We start from the raw sequence: 17,372 nt of genomic DNA, 5'->3' as shown, positions 1-17,372 counted from the left end.
CTTTGACTGTTGCCCCCCCCCTCCCCTGTCCCCTGTGAAAGGAAGAATGCCTAAGAGAAATGCTTTGTTAAGCACCCAGTTGTCATGGTGAACCCAGCAATGCCTGAGAAATTCCTTGTGGGTGGGGACGAGGGGTAAGGTCCCTTTTGTAGAGTGAAGATGGGGGGGAGGGGAGGCACATAAAGTTCTAAAGAGCAACTGTCCCCCTCTCTCTCTTTCCAGTGAAGCATATAAGGCTTTCTTTGGACCTGTAATGCCCCGGGTCACACTGACCTGTCCTGTCAGCTGCTTTCACCCTGCGAGCATTTTTACAGGACATGCACCGAGTCGACCGACACCTGACCGCAGATATAAACTTTCCATCTGCTCTGTTTTTGAGGGATAATGTCTAGTCTTGCATGTGACAGACTTCAGAGGCCCTCTGTTTTGAAAGCACTCGAGAGTTTAGAGCTCATGGTGATATGATAGTGTCATCCCTAAGCTCTTTGATTTGCGACACAGATGCACTCAGGAGGGTATCTGATTTCTTGCTGCTGGCTTGTTTCTCAGCAGCACAACATCCTCCTGTGGGCCAAGCTCCTGTACGCTTGGTTGCATTGAAGGTCCGGAGGAGATGAGGTGGGGTGAGGGCGAGGGTGTGTGTGTGTGTGTGTGTGTGTGTGTGTGGGGGGGGGGGTGGAATGACATCATCTGTGTTAGGAGGGGAAATCGTGTTTAGGATTAGGGTTAGTGCATCGCTGGGGTGAGACCTTGTGGTGCTTGAATATATCTCAGCATTGTCCTGCATTGTCCTTGCTATCCCAGCAGACAATGGGAGCGGGCTCTGTCTGGGGCTGCCCCCCTCTGTCTTTGTGTCCACTTGTTTGCACCAGTGCTGCTGTCTTCAGGAGAGTCTCACCGGGGCTGTTATTCATCCATGAATTACCCTACGTACTGTACAGTCTGATGCCGACTTCTTCCCTTCACTGAAACACTTATTGAGCTCATACAATAAAGCTCTGGCACCATGACTGGAAAATAGAAAGCTAAAAGTAGAGAATAAATGGTGGAAAGAGTTAGATAAGAGTAATGGATGAATGGTCAAAAGGCCAAAAAACTTTATAAATGTTTAAAATAGCTCAAAGTAATGGATGTATGGTTACATGGTTGAAGTAGCTAGAAGTAATGAACAAGTGGTTGAAGTAGTTAAAAGTAAAGGGTCTGGTTTACGTGTCGATTTTTGACCAATCCAAGCGGAAATGGTTGGAATACCAACATGAACAAACAGAAAAAGAATTGTAAACATTATCCATATTTATATAATTAATAAGGTTGATTACATCCAGCTTAAAATCAGTTAAATTAAACATCTTTTCAACATTGTTGTGCCAGTGAAGCTGTACTTTAGTTCATCTGACAAGACTGTGGCTGCGGTGGACAAAAAAAGGGTTTGGATACACTGGCCTACAAGAAATGAAGTATTCCTCTTCTCTTTTCCTGTAGAGTTATAATAACTCTCCACTGGAGTACAGAAATCATTACAGTACTCCTCACACTGTGAACAAGACCGATTATGTTTATTTAACAGGCTGTTACCCTTACGCTACATTGCGTTCATTTAGTTTAGGCCATGAAACCAGACTGAGATTTCACAGTGACCTGGTTTCATACGCAAGCTGTCAACATTAGCCTGTCAGACATGAGGGTAAGAGGTGTGACTGGTAGAGGTGGTGAACCTTAGCGTGCAGGAGTTCGAGATGTATCATCAGCGTCTAATTTATATGAATCCTGACAGGAGGGCACTAGGCTAACTAAACAGATGGTTTTCTCATCAGCTACTACAGTGCCGTCATTGTGCTGTCACAGTTTGGTGGCACTGAATGAATGTGAGTGACTATTTATACCGTTTGTTGAATGTTTTCCAAAAACAATTTATCTGTGATAGTTTTCAAACATAAACTGTCAGAATAAGTTAATACATTAGTTCTTATATTTATTTTAGGGCATCAAACCTGGATTATGGCTTTGAGTTGTGTCGTCCTCTGTTTTAAAGCATCTCAATGCGTGACAAAGTCATTATTGTGCTGCTGGTTGCTTGGTATCAAAAATCTATTAGCTGGCTATTGGTACGTTTGAATAAGGGCCTCATGCTTGGTCACGTCTCTGCATGCTAATGTCTCTTTACCATTGCGCTGACAGCAGTTTTGCTTTGATATGCAAATGTCCTGATTGGAAAAGTTGAGCTCCATTTCTGTGGCTCTAAAGCTGCTTCACTATAGAGGAAGAATCTGTGGAATGTCCTCTTCTTGTGGTTTTCACATCCAGCAGAAAAGTGTCATCAGGGGATGCTGTGGCAGGGCCGGCAAATGAGTACGAATGGCCTCTCTCCAACATAGTCAGCTTTTCTCCTGCATGGAGGAATCAGGAGAGGGATTGTGGGTTCGCTCTGACTCCTCAGGATTGAAATCCTTGGGTTGACATTGAGCTACACCAGCAGTTTCCATTATTGACTGCGTAGGGACTGCAGGAATTAAGTGGAGTTGTGGTTATTGTTACAGCTGATCTTTGTTCTCTTTTCTAACTACTTTGGCTTAGTTGCTCTGCAGAAGGAGATAAAACAGCCAGTTAAAGCAATGCTGGATTTTTTGAAACAATTATTTCACAAACAAGGTCAGAGACATATGAATATTCATTTAACCTGTATATTTTTTCTGTTCTTAATCAAAGGAACATCTACAGAGGAATTGAAATTTTCACATTATGATGTTTGGTGTAAGTTGTGTCGCTTGATGTAACAGCCTTAACATGGCTCCGACACAGATAACAGAAAATCTGCTGCGTAGGAGTTTGAGCATGCTGTCCATCCCCTCCTTTGAGGGTGAGATTTACAAGTGCGTTTTCTGTTACATGAGCTGTTGGTGTTTAATTATTGTAGTTCAGCTGTTCCCCAACAATGGAATGATCAAATCAGTTCTCAACCTAGTGGAGGTCAAGAGCTTTTATCCCAAATCAACCACAAATCCGCCGCGGCCTTCTGTCATTGTGGTCTGAAAATTCCCCGAATGTTTTGGATGATCAGAGAAGCTTTAAACTGTACCAGCCCTCACGGCATGTTTTACCCTCCAGGCAACTAATTTCTCCACTCCCTTGACTTTTAAAGGCGATAGAAAACTCACCAAATGTGTTTAGTGTTTAAGACATAGTGAAGTCAAAAACATTTTTTGGATTAATTTAATGTCAATATCTTAAGATCTCCATGTAAAACATTACAATATTTCTAATGATTACTTTTAACTTAAGCGTGTAAACATTAATGTATCCAATCAAATCTGATTAAGGGCAAATAGCTAACAAGGTCTTCTAAAATAACATTGCGCTTGATTGTTAGCTAGTGGGTTGTAAGAGCTAGCGGAGTGACAGCATCGGTCGGTTCAGATTTAATTTGGCAAAAACCTTGTCAGAAGATTGATACTACTCTCATAACTGTCAATTAAAAATGAAGCTACAACCAGGAGACAGTTAGCTTAGCTTAGCATAAAGACTGGAAACAGGGGGAAACGGCTAGCCTGCAGCATGTTGAGCCTTGGTCTTGATTTCCGATAGCTAGATGGTGATGTGAGCCGCTGGAGGTGGAGGCCTGGCAGCAGTCGTTAAGAGTATTTTATGCGGAAGGTGGTGGGGTGTCGGCTTTGGCCGTTGCTTGTCTAGTGGGGGGTCAGGAAGAGGGGAGAAAGGGGGGGGTAGGGTAATGGGATGAAAAACCTGTCCTTCCCTTTGAATGCATGGCCTCCACCCCCCAACCAGCCATCATTCAAGCAGCAGTTGGATGTGTTTCACCTTTCAGCCCTGGTTAATTCAAGCGAGCCGCTCCCCAGCCACATTTTACTGCGTCCCGTTTGATCACCAGGACTTGAGATTTCAGTTTTTATAAATCAAATCGACACTAAACAGAGTGCACTTAGTTTTAATGAAGGAGACATCTGATAAGCCTGATCTAACAGATTTTAGACTGTGTTAAACACATTGAGCCACAGAGCTGCAACATCATGATAAACTTCTGCTCCCTTGGTCTTTAACCCACATCAGTACTCATTAGTGTATTTCCAGGACTTTCTTCTTCATTGGAGTGTTAATTGAGCCTCAGCTTGTCAGCTGGTATGTTGTCCTGCTGCGTGCTTTCTGTCCCTTTATCTCCACCTGAGGTCCATTCCCATCAAATGACAAAAATCTCAAAGAAACAGGCTAAAATGAAAAATAAGACTTGGGTAAGCTTCTATTTGTATCATATTTTAGGTATTTCCCTCAGTGAATCTCTATAGAAGTGTCGCACATTTGCACCTTTACTTTGTTTTAAGCTACATTTTGTGCTGGAACAGTTGTTTCAGCCTCATCTGATTTAATTCTTAACCATCACCTTGATTTACAGTTCAGTAACCTGTAAAGTTTAGTCTCAAACTGTCCATAATCGTGTGAGGGTGACGGCACAACTGAGTTTCAGAAATAACAAGTGAAATGTAATACATTAATCAGGGTCTCATGCACGCATGCAGCATCAGAGTCCCAGTAATTAATGTATGTGATTGTAGGCCTCTCCAAGGGCAGAGTATTTAATTCTAATTAAATGAAACTGTCCTTTTGTCGGCCCCACGGGGGCTGCACTCAGGTCATGGCTGTGTGGTTTGTTTGATTGGTGTGTGGTACGGATGTGTTGTCTCTAGGTGACCTTGTGTGGTCTCACCAGCGTGGTGTTTGTCAGCAATATGCAAACATGACACTTGTGACAGTAGTTTCACACTGTAGTAGCTCGTTAATGTTGTTTTTTACTGTTCGTATCGACTGCAGAGGCCTGGCAGAGACAATTGTTATTCCTGTTTCAGAGCCTCGTGTGTGACTGTGGCGAAGCTATTACGGATTTGACACGAATAAAAGAAACTTAAATATAATGTGAGGACTTTTTAGGACTTTAAAATGGGAACGACCAGAATTGGTTAAATTCTTGTCTTTGGCTGAATTTCTTTTTTTGTTTTTTTGCGTTTGTTTTTGCGTTTTGAGCATATACGTGATTGATCATGTGATAACTTGAGAGTGTGTCTTACTCTTGGTAACGGTTCTTACTCCTGAAGAGGCTCTTAAGAGCATTTGTAAGCGTAATTCTGAGAAGTGTGATAAATATGGGCCCAGATCTCACTATTTTAATTCCTGTAACAAACCGCCAAACAGTAAGTAAAACTTGGGATGCTTACTTTCAAATCATAAACTCATTAAAAACGTGTTAGTTTGCACAGTGGCTCGCTGGTCGGAGTTGTGAAGGCTCTGAAGTGCAAAGGCATCCACAGGCCTTATCCCTCCAAAGTGATTTTTAATTTATGATCTCCCTATTGATCTTGGAAACAGCACCCCGGCTTTGCGCTCTTTGATGTAGTGAGTACTCAGTGCGTGCTGCTCTGCATACTGTAGTGTACTGATGCTGAACGACTAAGACAAGCTCTGCTGAACCTCATTACCTCTTTACCCGGAGGTTCCCCCCCAACATGACACACTTCTGCAGTGAAACACAGTTGCCTCTGAGGGAGTATCGGCTCCTCCGGATCACAGAATTAACATGGGTTTGTTTGAGTGTGGCGTTCTTAACGTGGCACCATTAGACATGTGATGAATGGCTGCTTGAAAGAGCTGTTTGAGTGCGATTATTTATCAGCTCTCCACTGTCATGATGATAAATGGTATTTTTATAGTGGCTCTGGTTGCCCTCCCCTCCACAATAACTAGAGGGTGCTTACATTGGCTTGTTGTTTTAACCTGCACATTTGGAGGCGGAGAAGCAAGGATGTAGACCTTGTGTCTGTGAGCAGCTGTCCTGCTGAAGTACTGCTGAGTAAGACACTGGCCCTGCTCAGACCTGGTAGAAACATCTGTCTTGGGTGATCCGATCTCAAGTGGTCAGCTCTAAGTTCAAGTGTGAACACACCCAGGACGCATTGAGGACGCATTTGAGATCCGACCACTCGGACCATATTCAGAGCTGGTCTGGGCCACATGTGGCCACATACATTTGGCAGTGTGAACGCAAATGCGTCCTGGGCCACATTGAGGGGCCGCCTACTCAACTGACGTCCTCTGCCACAGTCTGATTAGTCCTGCCACAGTTTCATAAAGAAAAATATTTTACTATTTCAAATAGCTAAAGCTTTATTTCAGTGTAGAGCTGTGCACAGTGCACTGATTAGCTCAACCCCTCTGTCTCTCTCTCTCTCTCTCTCTCTCTCTCTCTCTCTCTCTCTCTCTCTCTCTCTCTCTCTCTCACTCACACACATACACATAACGGACCCATCTGTCAGACTGGGTAAAAGCAACAGTGCATACCTGTTTATTTGCATATAAAGCAGGGAAGTGAGATCCGATCCCAAGTGGTTGCTGGAGGTGTGACCTGATGCGCTTAGAGCTGACCGCTTGTGATCGGATCACTGAAGATGCATGTTAATACCAGGTCTGAACAGGGCCACTGACTCAGGACCAGCTACTATATGAACTTAATCTGAATGTCTTGTATGTATTTTAACTTTCAAGAAGTTTATTTATTTATTTATTTTAGCTGATCTGCCTGACATTAGCTTTTTGTTTACCATCTAAAGACAGCTTCTGATTGGTCCACAGAGCTGCCTGGTACAGCTGTCGAAGACGTGGGAGCTGCAGTTTTAACAGCTTTTATTTTTATGGCAACCATTTATAAACAGACTGATTTTTTTCAAAAGTGTATGCAGAATGAATTATTCTGCTTGCACTTGGATCATAGACTTCAGTATGGTGTTATTTGAAATATTATATTCCACACTTGACGGGTTTGTCTACAGGTTTGTTATTTAACAAGGGTAACCCGTGGTAAGCCAAACGGTGCGTTTTGGCAGCGCGTGTCAATTTGTAAAGTCAGGATGCTTCATTTGACCATTTATCAGGCGTTTGTGCTCAAGTTGTGATCAGTCACTGGGAACATTTTCAAATAGACAAAAGGAATAAGCGCTGCAAGGTGTGATTAAAGCCAGACTTTAATTCCAGTGTTTGTTCTTCTTATTGTCTGGATGTCTGATTGTCTTTGTCTTTTGTTTTTTTGCACTGTCCGGGATGTTAAGTGTCACACTATGATGAAGAATTGTAAGTGAAATGTCACAACTCGTAAGCTGTGAAATCATGGCGCTTGAATTTATCACTGTTCTTTCTTGTACCGTCTAAACCTGTCAAGTCCTAGTTTTAGTTGATGAGGTCTGATTTAATGCTTAATTTAATGCTTAATGCTTCATTAGTTTTGCTCTCTGTGAGACTGACAGTTGGATCCTGCACTGACTCTGCAGATTGTCTCATCTTTAGAGGCGGTTGCAGGTTCAGCCCAGCAGTCTTCGGTCCTCTGAGGGTGACACCTACATTCGCTGTGTCCTTTTCTTTACTGGAGGCAGCTCCTGCACTGGGACACAGAAAATGTTTCCACGTAGTAATGGTCTGGGATCAGACATGCAGTATTTGTAACTTGCCGACTCCTCTGACTCTATCTCGTCTTCTTTCTTTTTTCCTTTTTTCTTTTCTTCTCTTTCCTTTTTTGAGTGTTTAGACAGACAAAGTAGAAAAGTCCCAAATATAATCTTTAAACATCAAGAAAAGAGTGTAAATAAATGATAAACTGCCATTTCACAAGCGATTGTGGAATCTCTGAGGGAGAAGGCTGGGGTTACTTTCATGCTGCTGTGAGTGATGTCTCTGTCCCCAGTAATTTGGTCGCAATCTGATCTTTATCCACCATGACTTTGTTGACATTTTCTGGGACTCAACTGGGAGATTTGATGGCAACTTTGTGGTCTAATTAGACCAGTCTCACCGATTTGTTCTCTCTGTCTTTGTCTTTGTCTCTCTTTCTCTCTCTGCAGTCTAGTTATCCCATCCACTAAGACCCCCAAGTGGGCTTAAAACTCCATATATCTTGGAGTGATTATATGTTTCTTTATAGCAAACACGCCATCATAAAGGCTCTTTGTGTTCATATAACATTGTGTCAGTGGAGTGTTTGTCGTTCATAATTCTCCTGACAGTTGAAAGTGGGCTTCATTAATATTTCAAAGATAAAAAGCAGTTCATCTCCCCTCCACAACCTACTGGCTGATAATTTATGTTCTCTGTCGGTGTGTGGAGGCCTCAGCTCACAGTCAACGTGGCATTTGTGCGTCTCTGAGAGACTCTTTCCTGTAAATAATAATGAGCCAGCTTGTTTACATGCATCATTCTCTTGATCTGCCTGGTTTTATATTCGGAAAATGAATGATAACCATCAGAATATTTTGTTTACGTTCTAGATGATTTGAGTTTATAAAAGAGCCACTTTGAGGTAAAAACCTTCACTCTGCAAAACTGAAAAACAGCTTTGTTTTTGTTTGTTCGGCGATGCATTTTTGATCAGTCTTCTGATTTAAAAGCATAAAACTCTCCTGAATCACTGAGTTATTAAGTTTTTAAAATGACAGTAGTGCTCAGAGACTCTGTTTTTTTTAATGATTTCATGAAGCCTTGCTGTTTTCCTCGACTTCAGAGATTGTGTGATGACTAAACCTGCACTCCTTCAGTGTACACTCTCTGCTCTGCCTGTATTGACGTATGGATCCCCACTACCACCCACACACACATGCACACACACACAAACACACACAATGCCGTACACAACCTTGGCAGTCCTGAAACCACAGTGTGTGTTTAATCTTTTCCCTGGCGCCACTTCCTAGCTGAGAGCATTCCTGGCACCCAGAGGCCCAGAGGGGGTCGAGCTGTGGGCTGAAAGCAGTGTCACACTTCAGAGCTGGCACCTTGTCTCGTTACCAACTAAGCATCCCTCTTTTCCTCCTTTTTGGCCCAAAACGCTCCGCTTACCCTCCGTTCCTGAGCGGAGTATCCTTCCGTGGAGAATGACCTCTTTGAAGGATGGTCTGGTCCCTTTCAGGAGAGATTCTCCTCGCGCTCAGTTTCCCAGCGCTGCGTCCACGTCTGGAGCTCTGCCCGAGTTCCCAACCAAGAATGTGAATTGGCAGAGGACATAATTAAGGCGATGTCTTTCCTAATACATGGCCTAACCTTTAGGAGCCTCTGTTCATTAGAGCTGTGTTTTTCTGGCTACTGTTGCTGCAGAGTATCAGTTATAATATGAACAGATAAAGAGAGAACAGGCTGAGGTAGAGAGCAGATAGTTTACTCTGCAAAGACTGTAAAAGTGTCATAACACCCTTCTCCTCTTTGAGTATCTAAATCTATCGTTAATCTACAACCTGGAATCATAAAAAGTAAAACACACAGATTTTCTAAATAGTGCTTAAATAATTATTGGATGGATACGTTAGTTAATAAACTAACAGTTTTGATAATCAATCATTCATTTAAATGATGCCTCCATGGAAAATGTTCTGTTGGTTTTAGCCTCTTCACATTATTGATTTATATCATTTTGAATATATTATCTTTGAGTTTTATACAGTTGGACAAAACAAACTATCTGAAGACATCATCTCGGGCTCTGTAAATTTGTGCTGAGAAATTTTCACAATATCACAATTTCATTTTAAGCTGTAAACTAGTGGCTCCCGACCATTTTGCCCTATGACCCATTAAACTGGAGCAGTGTCATGAAATTGTGACTCATCACACATTGCATCTGACAATGAAATGTGAACAGTTCCACCAAAGGGAAACCATTAAAATGAATTAAAAAAAACTTATCCTCTTAATCATCTCAAGACCCCATGTGAGGGTTTCCAACCCCCAGACTGAGGAGCACCGTCTGAAACGATTAAATGGCGAATCATAAAAATAACCAGCAGCTCAACTGATGATGAAAACAATCACCAGTTGCGTCTCTGTCCTCCCTGTGAGAAAGTGAAGAGCCCTCAGTGTTCTGCCCTGTTCTCCCCTCTGTGTGTGTGTGTGTGCTTTTCTTGTGTACACAGGTGTGTGTGTGTGTGTGTTTATAGTAAAGTGTGAACTAGTGTAGCGACCCTGCTTGTGTCTCTCCTTTGATTTCCCCCCCCCCCCACTTCCTCTGCTAAGGCCCTGTATTATTACTGTGCTGGAAGCGTTTGACTGAAAGCAGAAGGATTAAAGCCGTGTCAAACATGCTTCTCTGTCTCACTTCCTCTATGACCCCTCCCTCTGTCTCCCCCTTCTCCTTTTCCTCCCCCCTTCTTTGGCAATCTGTGTTTAAACTCGCTCAGTGCCAAACAGGGATCTGGTAACTTTGGGCAGTGCTGTTTGTTTGTGTGAGTCCTGCTCGCAGGTTCTGCTCTCTGGCCAGCGTCCAGACGCCCCAACACAAAGCGGCCCATTGATTATTTTGGAGGGAGAGGCCGGGGCTTGTTTTCATCACACATTTGATTTGATTGAGTCTGTTTTGTGTTTGCTCCTGAGCGTTGAGATAGACAAAATGATAGTGGTCTCTTTTTGTGACCTTAGAGTGAGACTGTGTAACTTTTCTAAGACAGAATGACATAATCTTAATTTTGCAAATGAAAAGTTGAATTCATAAGTAATAGAACAGACCATCGCTCAGTTCAACACACTCTGGGGAATTTCTGCTTCAGACTTACTTGGTCACTATGACCAGCAGCTTACAGAGGCTAATGTTAGCAAATTAAGCTGGATATTGCTGTGTACCTGACAGTAATGAGTCAGTTCACTGACCTTATGACCCCTCACTACTTGTGCTACTGTTACGCTACATTTTAGCTCTTTCAAATCACCTAATAAAGACGTCTTTAAAGCAACTGACTCGAACGAATCACGGCAAACTAAAGAGAATTCAAATGATGCCTTTCTCCTGTAATTACCAATTTCAGCAGAAATGACATGGACACACACACAAACATTTACTCAATACACATCTGACTCAGTAACAGACACAGATCCATAGGTTTTGCTTGTTAGCGGCATACTGAACTTCCCTGTGTGTGTCTTTTTGTTCTTTGTGATTGCATGGTTGTTTTCATTATAATTTTACTCCTCAGTGAGCAGAGTTGTCTGTCTGCTCCCGTCAGTGACATTTAGCTGATGCTGGATGATAAGGAGTTTTCATTTTATTGTTTGTGGTTATAGTAGAAAAACACCAAAGAAAATAAGCTCGACAAAGTCATAAGTATAGTGTAAATAGATCACATATTTGTTTGTCATGCAAAGTGTAACATGATGCAACATGATGAAAGAGAATGATTATCACTGTATACACCAGCAGCAATGTCTACATTCACAATCTGACTTAAATACAGGCCTAACTCGCAAAATAATGAGTTGTACAAGACCCACACTAGCGGACTTGAAAAAAGACTTAAATGCAGGATACAGGATAAAACATTAACATGATCTGGTATCAAAACAACAAGACAAAAGACAAGAGATTTACTGAGCTGAGAAATGCTTTAGCCGCTGAGTTTGAGACTTGAGGCTTTCAGTATGTATGTATAATGAAGGAGCGTCTCTGCTTCCGGACAAAGAAAGGAAAGAGAGGGGTGTGAAATTGCTGATTAGAAACTTGGAATGTATTGAAAGAAAACATACATACACTTGTTCTCGCTTTCTCTTGGCACACATGTGTCATCTGTTCGGCACATGAGAAACAACTCGTCTGAGCCAAGAATATGACTAAAAAAAGAAATTGTCGATATTTATCAAAGTGTCAATTTATACACAATCGGTGGTATTTTTGCTTTATTCCTTCATTCTCTGCTATTTTTGCAACCGCGTTGTTTTGTATGTTTACACATGTGGGTCTACTACAGATACGTGAGCCTGGTGTTACAGTAGCAGCTGCTGCATAAATCCTCCACCATGCAAGAACCTTCATCTATCCTGTTGTTGCAGCTGCTCTATGTGTTCATGCTGGACTCGCCAATTGCTTTGAATTGGATTTAAGTTTATCAACACATCTTGTAGTACAGTATCAGATGACAATTTTTGGAGGATGTAAACATCCTCTCATTTAAAGTATAGGTCTGGTAATATTTGATATTAAATCCCATGAACAGACCAAAACCAACAAATAAATAAAATCTACTTACAAGTGTCTGTGTAGCCGAAGCCTCGTATAACTTACTCCTCTGTACCATAGATCTCCATGTTGTCCAAAAACTATTAACAAACACTTCAGTGAACCATACTATTATACTTACTAGGTGACATGTTGCTTCATTACAATGAAAAACTCAGTAGTGCAGTTGAAATTAGTCCCCAACAAATTCACTATTTACTGCTGTTTGAGTGACTTTTCTTAAAAACTACAGTGCTTAGCTGTTTTAGGAAATTACTGAACCTTAAGAAAAAGATACTATATTTTTAACACATTCATAAAGATTTACATTGTCAGTGAGGACCAGTGGGGTCGGGACAAATAGAGTAAGAAAATTAGAAAGTGTTGAAAGACAGACTAACAATTTGTTGGTTTTTGGTCTTTTCATTGAATGTGTTGACATAAACAAAAACATAGATGATCACCAGCCTTGTTAATAGCACACCTCAAGGTCTGCTCTCTGGCTTTTGCTGGAGTTTACAACCTCTTTCATCTTCATCACAGTTGTTCTCAGTTGTCATGGAAATGGATCTGTTGACATCTCAGCTCAGTAGCTGTTATGATTTCATCCCCAGCACTTTAAAAATTGTAAATTTTTCATAGGACTCACCTTTCATGCGTCAAGAACAGGTTCACAATTTTTCTGTCTGTCTTAAAAACAATAGTCAGCTGCTCAAATGAACATTTGCTTGCTGTAATCATCCCTCCTGTTCTCACTCACCATTAAGACATTTCTTCACAATGCACTTCTGAAGTTATCATGAAGCTTCATGTGTCTGAGTTAGACAGATCAAGTGGATGTAAACCAATCTTACAGTATCTTTAGGACAAAGTTCCCTCTTCGTGTTACTGTCCCTCCACTGCAGCTCAGCCTCAACCTCTCCTCCATGTTAACTGCCCGTTTTCCTGTTTCTTCTGTCTTTTTCAGACGGTGTCCACTCAGTGTCGGCCCAGTGTCTTCTCCAAGTCACCATCATCACAGATGAAATGCTGTCCAACAGTATCACGTTGAGGCTGGCCAACACCTCCCAGGAGCATTTCCTCTCCCTGCTGCTTGCACAGTTTCTCGACGGTGTGGCCCGCGTCCTGTCTGCCGCCCCCGAAGACGTCGTCATCTTTAACATCCAAGATGACACGGATGTCAGCGCTCGCATCCTCAACGTCAGCCTGTCCGTGGCTGTGCCTGTGTTTGGGGAGGGACACCAGCGGCCTGAAGGGCTCAGCCACGGAGCGGACCGGCCTGGGAGAGGGGTTGAGAGTGGAACTGGAGAGTTTTTCGGCTCAGAGGAGCTCCAGGAGAGGTTGTATTTGAACCGCAGCCTTCTCGCCCAGATCTCTTCCCAGGAAGTTCTTCCCTTTGATGACAACATCTGCCTCCGCGAGCCGTGTGAAAACTACATGAAGTGTGTGTCAGTGCTGAAGTTCGACAGCCTGGCGCCGTTCGTCGCATCCGACACCATCCTGTTCAGACCCATCCACCCCATCGCCGGGCTGCGCTGCCGCTGTCCCACCGGCTTCACAGGAGACTACTGCGAGACGGAGATCGACCTCTGCTACTCTAAGCCCTGCGGAGCCCATGGAGTGTGTCGAAGCAGAGAGGGAGGCTACACCTGCGAGTGCTTTGAGGACTACACAGGTGAGAGCCCTCGTTTTACATAGACTTTAATTACTCATGAAGCAGTGTTTGTTGTTGTTGTTTTACAATGCTCCATCGCATGACTTCATTAACCTATTGACCCCCCTTAGTTACTGTTGCTATGCACATCAGGCTTTCTGTTCTCACACACAAATATGCACTTAACAGTGACAGATTTATCACCCAATATTTGTTGTATTTAAAAATAAATAAATAAAAAAAGACCTGGTTTCATGCAGAGGTAAACAAAAGCAGGATTCTCATTTCCTGTTGGCAGCTGTTCATTTTGCACATCTAGCTGATTTTATCAGCTGTTGCTACCCAGGTAATTAACAATGATTACTAGTTACAGTTTCTAAACTATGAATGGACAGTTGCTGTTTCAGGGTTGGGATATAGCAAACTGTCAGTTTCAGACTCCTACTGAATAACATGTCTGTCTTCATGTGTAGTGCCACTCGAAGGTGAAAGAGCACAGTTTCTGCCAAGCTGTCCTCATGTAGCCTTCAAAATGTTAATTTCTTCTCCTTCACAAAGATCCCATGGGAGCTTTAATGTCTACATCTGTCCCATTCACTACCCTCTGCAGCTCTGTATTGAACCTGGCTCTTTATAGATGCAGACTTGTCCTGTACACTGGTGACCCGAGCTCTGCAGACAAAGACTGAGTGATGAGTTATTGATCTGATTAATGCTGTTGCAGTCTGCCACAGTAGAAGGAAGCACAAACCTGTAAACGCTTGTTATACATTTCTGTGATTTTGGAAGTAGAAGTAGAGCCACATGGGATTATTATTTTTATTTTATTTTTTCACTGGTGTGCGTACCAGATCAAATCTTATATTTTAAATGATGAAAAGATGTGTTTTTGCTTCCTGTGACATTTTTGGTCAAAATCTATTTCTTTTTGCGTGTCTTTGGGCTACTGAATAAGCTGTATACCTTCATACTTACCTCCACCTACACTCAAAACATCCGGAGCTGTAGGAGTGGACCGTGTTTCAAAGCTAGCGTCCAAAGAGCAGGGAGAACAATGACATAACGAGCTTTGTTTCCCCACTGATGCTTATTTTGGAGACTATTGATCTTCATAGAGAGGTTTACTTAGTGTTGAGTGTTTTGCAGTGAAAAGAACAAAAACAGCAGTTTCTCTGTCCAGAGTAGTATCGCTGAGTGGAATAAAGGAAGGATATTATTAATTATAGATGGCTACAGCGCAGATGGAGAGTGTCCCCTGGCTGTGAAATGCCCCGTGGTAAAAATACCTTCGATAAAAAAATATATATATATCACAAAGCACACAGGCATGTCGAGACGGAGAAGACAGAAGCTTCCGTTTTTAGAGATAATGAAGGAGTAATTTATTACTGTTGGCAGCAGAATTGCGAACCAGTTGCAGGAATAATTCAGTCTCTGATCCAAAAATTATTCACATCCTCAAAGGGTTAAAGACTGTCTGCTCACTGGCGTTATGGGTAAGGGAAATAAGGAGAAGTTGAAAAAGAGTTTAAAGAGGAAAAGAGAATTAAAAATGCTAATTTATACAGTATGAATATCATGGAAGTTGCCCCATCTTTTTGTTGAGAGGTTAAGTGGGTCAAATCCTGACTTTTTAATGTGATTTAGAGTTTCATCTTGTCTTTGAAGCACCATGCTGGTTGGTTTACGACGTGTGATCATTTGGTAACAATTTACTTTATCACCCCACTATTTAGCATTTATGAACTACATACAAACAGTTTGCAACACAATATAATGTAGTTGTATAAAGTTGCGTTTATTAATTTATCAACAATTAAAGCGCCCATGACTGTGTATAAACAGCTGATAGATGATTGATACACAGTGTAACATCGCTGTAATCGTTACAAAGAAATCCTTATAGGATCTTAAAAGCATTTATTAACAGCATTTATTTATGCACATGTAGTACCCACATTCACAGGTGGGTTTAAGATGTTTAAAGAGTCATTGTTGACCTTGGAAACAGTAGTTTGAAGAAAAAATCCTTATCCTGAAGTCCACATACTCGATTTCTTCCAGAGCTTTCAGCCACATCTAGTGGGCCTCATCAGCAGACAGTTCTGTCTGTTGCCATGGAGAACAAAGAAGCGTTTGTTAATAAATAAACATAATAAACATATAGTTAATATAATGAATACAGTAAATAAATATGATAAACAAACACTTCATATTCATATTAAAGGCATAATTGTAGTTGTTGGCAAATACTTTAACAAACACTTAAAAATGTCTTTATATCTGTTTACAGCTACACTGTAGTTTGCTATAAACCATTTAATTAGTTGCTCATACACTCATTTACGTATTCAGTGCACCTAGCTAAAACTAATGCAGTCTAATAGTGACAGATGTTTTTCTATGATTTTGTCCACACCATTTATATCAGTGAGCGTAGGCTAAATAACAGAAAGCCTCTTAATATAAAACTACACAGTTCAACAGCAGCACAAACTGCAGCCTCCAGTTCAATCATCCAGTTCAATCAGAAACATTATGACCTTCATGAAGGAAGATTTATTGCAAGTAAACTGGCAACTGATAACCATAGAGATTGTTAACTGGGGTTGTATTTGTGTATATCCCATTTGTTGTTTCAGGTGATACTTGAGTAACAGTCAGTCTGGGGCAGAATCATTATGTTTATATTTTACGTCCAGGTGTTCAGCAGCTGTGGCCTCTGACAGACCACTTCACTTTCCCCTTTTGTAAAATCTGGTTGGAGCTGAAAAATCATTACTTCGACTAAAACCACAAATCCCGTTTGCTGCCAAAAGAAAAGTCTCCTGTTGAAAATGAGCTGAACTGCAGCACAGAAACTGCGTAGATTCACATTGTGTTTTGTGCTCTCAGTGATGGCATCACTTCCATTATTCCTCATCAAACATTAAAAGTGTTTTTCACCTATTTAGGTGGCTGTTTATAAAGCCTGAAATAGTGTTGAGTGTGTGGGCTCAGTCACACGGAGTCCAGGTTGAGTGGCACTTATATATTCTTATGCACAGCTGTGGGTGTCGGAGCTGAACTGTAGGTGCTTTTAATGTGAATCGGCAGCGAGGGAGAGGGAATGTGTGAGTGGGTGAAGTGGGCATGTTTTCTTTCGGTTATACTGAAAACAGCGTCGACCACAGTTAGCTACATTAATCTCCATCGGTTGGGCGTTCTTACGTCTAGTGTGCAGGACTTGGAGAGTTATCTGACGGTGAATGTGGTTTGGTGGTTGATGATTTAAGATGTTTGAATCACACTGTCAGACTGTTTGATCAAACAAGGTCGTTCAGGCAGATTTTATTTGATGTATTTTCTTCTGTGATCTACAACTCCCACTTTTCTGCTTCAGTGAGTGTTGAGTTCATCAGTCTTCGCACTGTGGTGGGGCTGAGTGTGTGTGTGTTTGTGTGTGTGTGTGTGTGTGTGAGAGAGAGCGAGCGAGAGAGAGAGAGAGAGAGAGAAATTGCTCAGTTCATGTGTTTCAGGTGGGTAGCTAAGTGCTATGGATGAACAATCTGTGGCATTTATATGTGTTAATGGTGCATAGACGTGTGTGTGTGTGTGTTTGTGTGATGGGGAACTGTTGGACTGTAGGCGTTGCCAGATGGTAGAAGGAAAGAAAATGAAAAAATATAACAGCCATCATCTTTGCCATTTCTCAGAAGG

General features: G+C 41.8%; 1 protein-coding gene across 3 annotated transcripts in view; it reads left to right on the top strand.

The window, feature by feature from the left end:
- celsr2 (cadherin, EGF LAG seven-pass G-type receptor 2) overlaps nt 1-17,372 on the top strand; it is a 60,210-nt gene that overhangs the window by 8,494 nt on the left and 34,344 nt on the right. For all 3 annotated transcript variants that reach the window (XM_087176016.1, XM_087176015.1, XM_023414168.2), the window contains exon 2: nt 12,987-13,694. In XM_087176016.1, the coding sequence (XP_087032142.1) occupies nt 12,987-13,694 (708 nt within the window). The remainder of the gene's footprint in view (nt 1-12,986; nt 13,695-17,372) is intronic.

Source organism: Seriola lalandi, unplaced genomic scaffold (genome assembly GCF_002814215.2).
Source record: "Seriola lalandi dorsalis isolate HSWRI2012SDOR001 ecotype SW California unplaced genomic scaffold, Sedor1 jcf7180002054522, whole genome shotgun sequence".
Lineage (NCBI taxonomy): Eukaryota > Metazoa > Chordata > Actinopteri > Carangiformes > Carangidae > Seriola > Seriola lalandi.
This window is presented reverse-complemented; position numbering and strand designations above follow the sequence as displayed.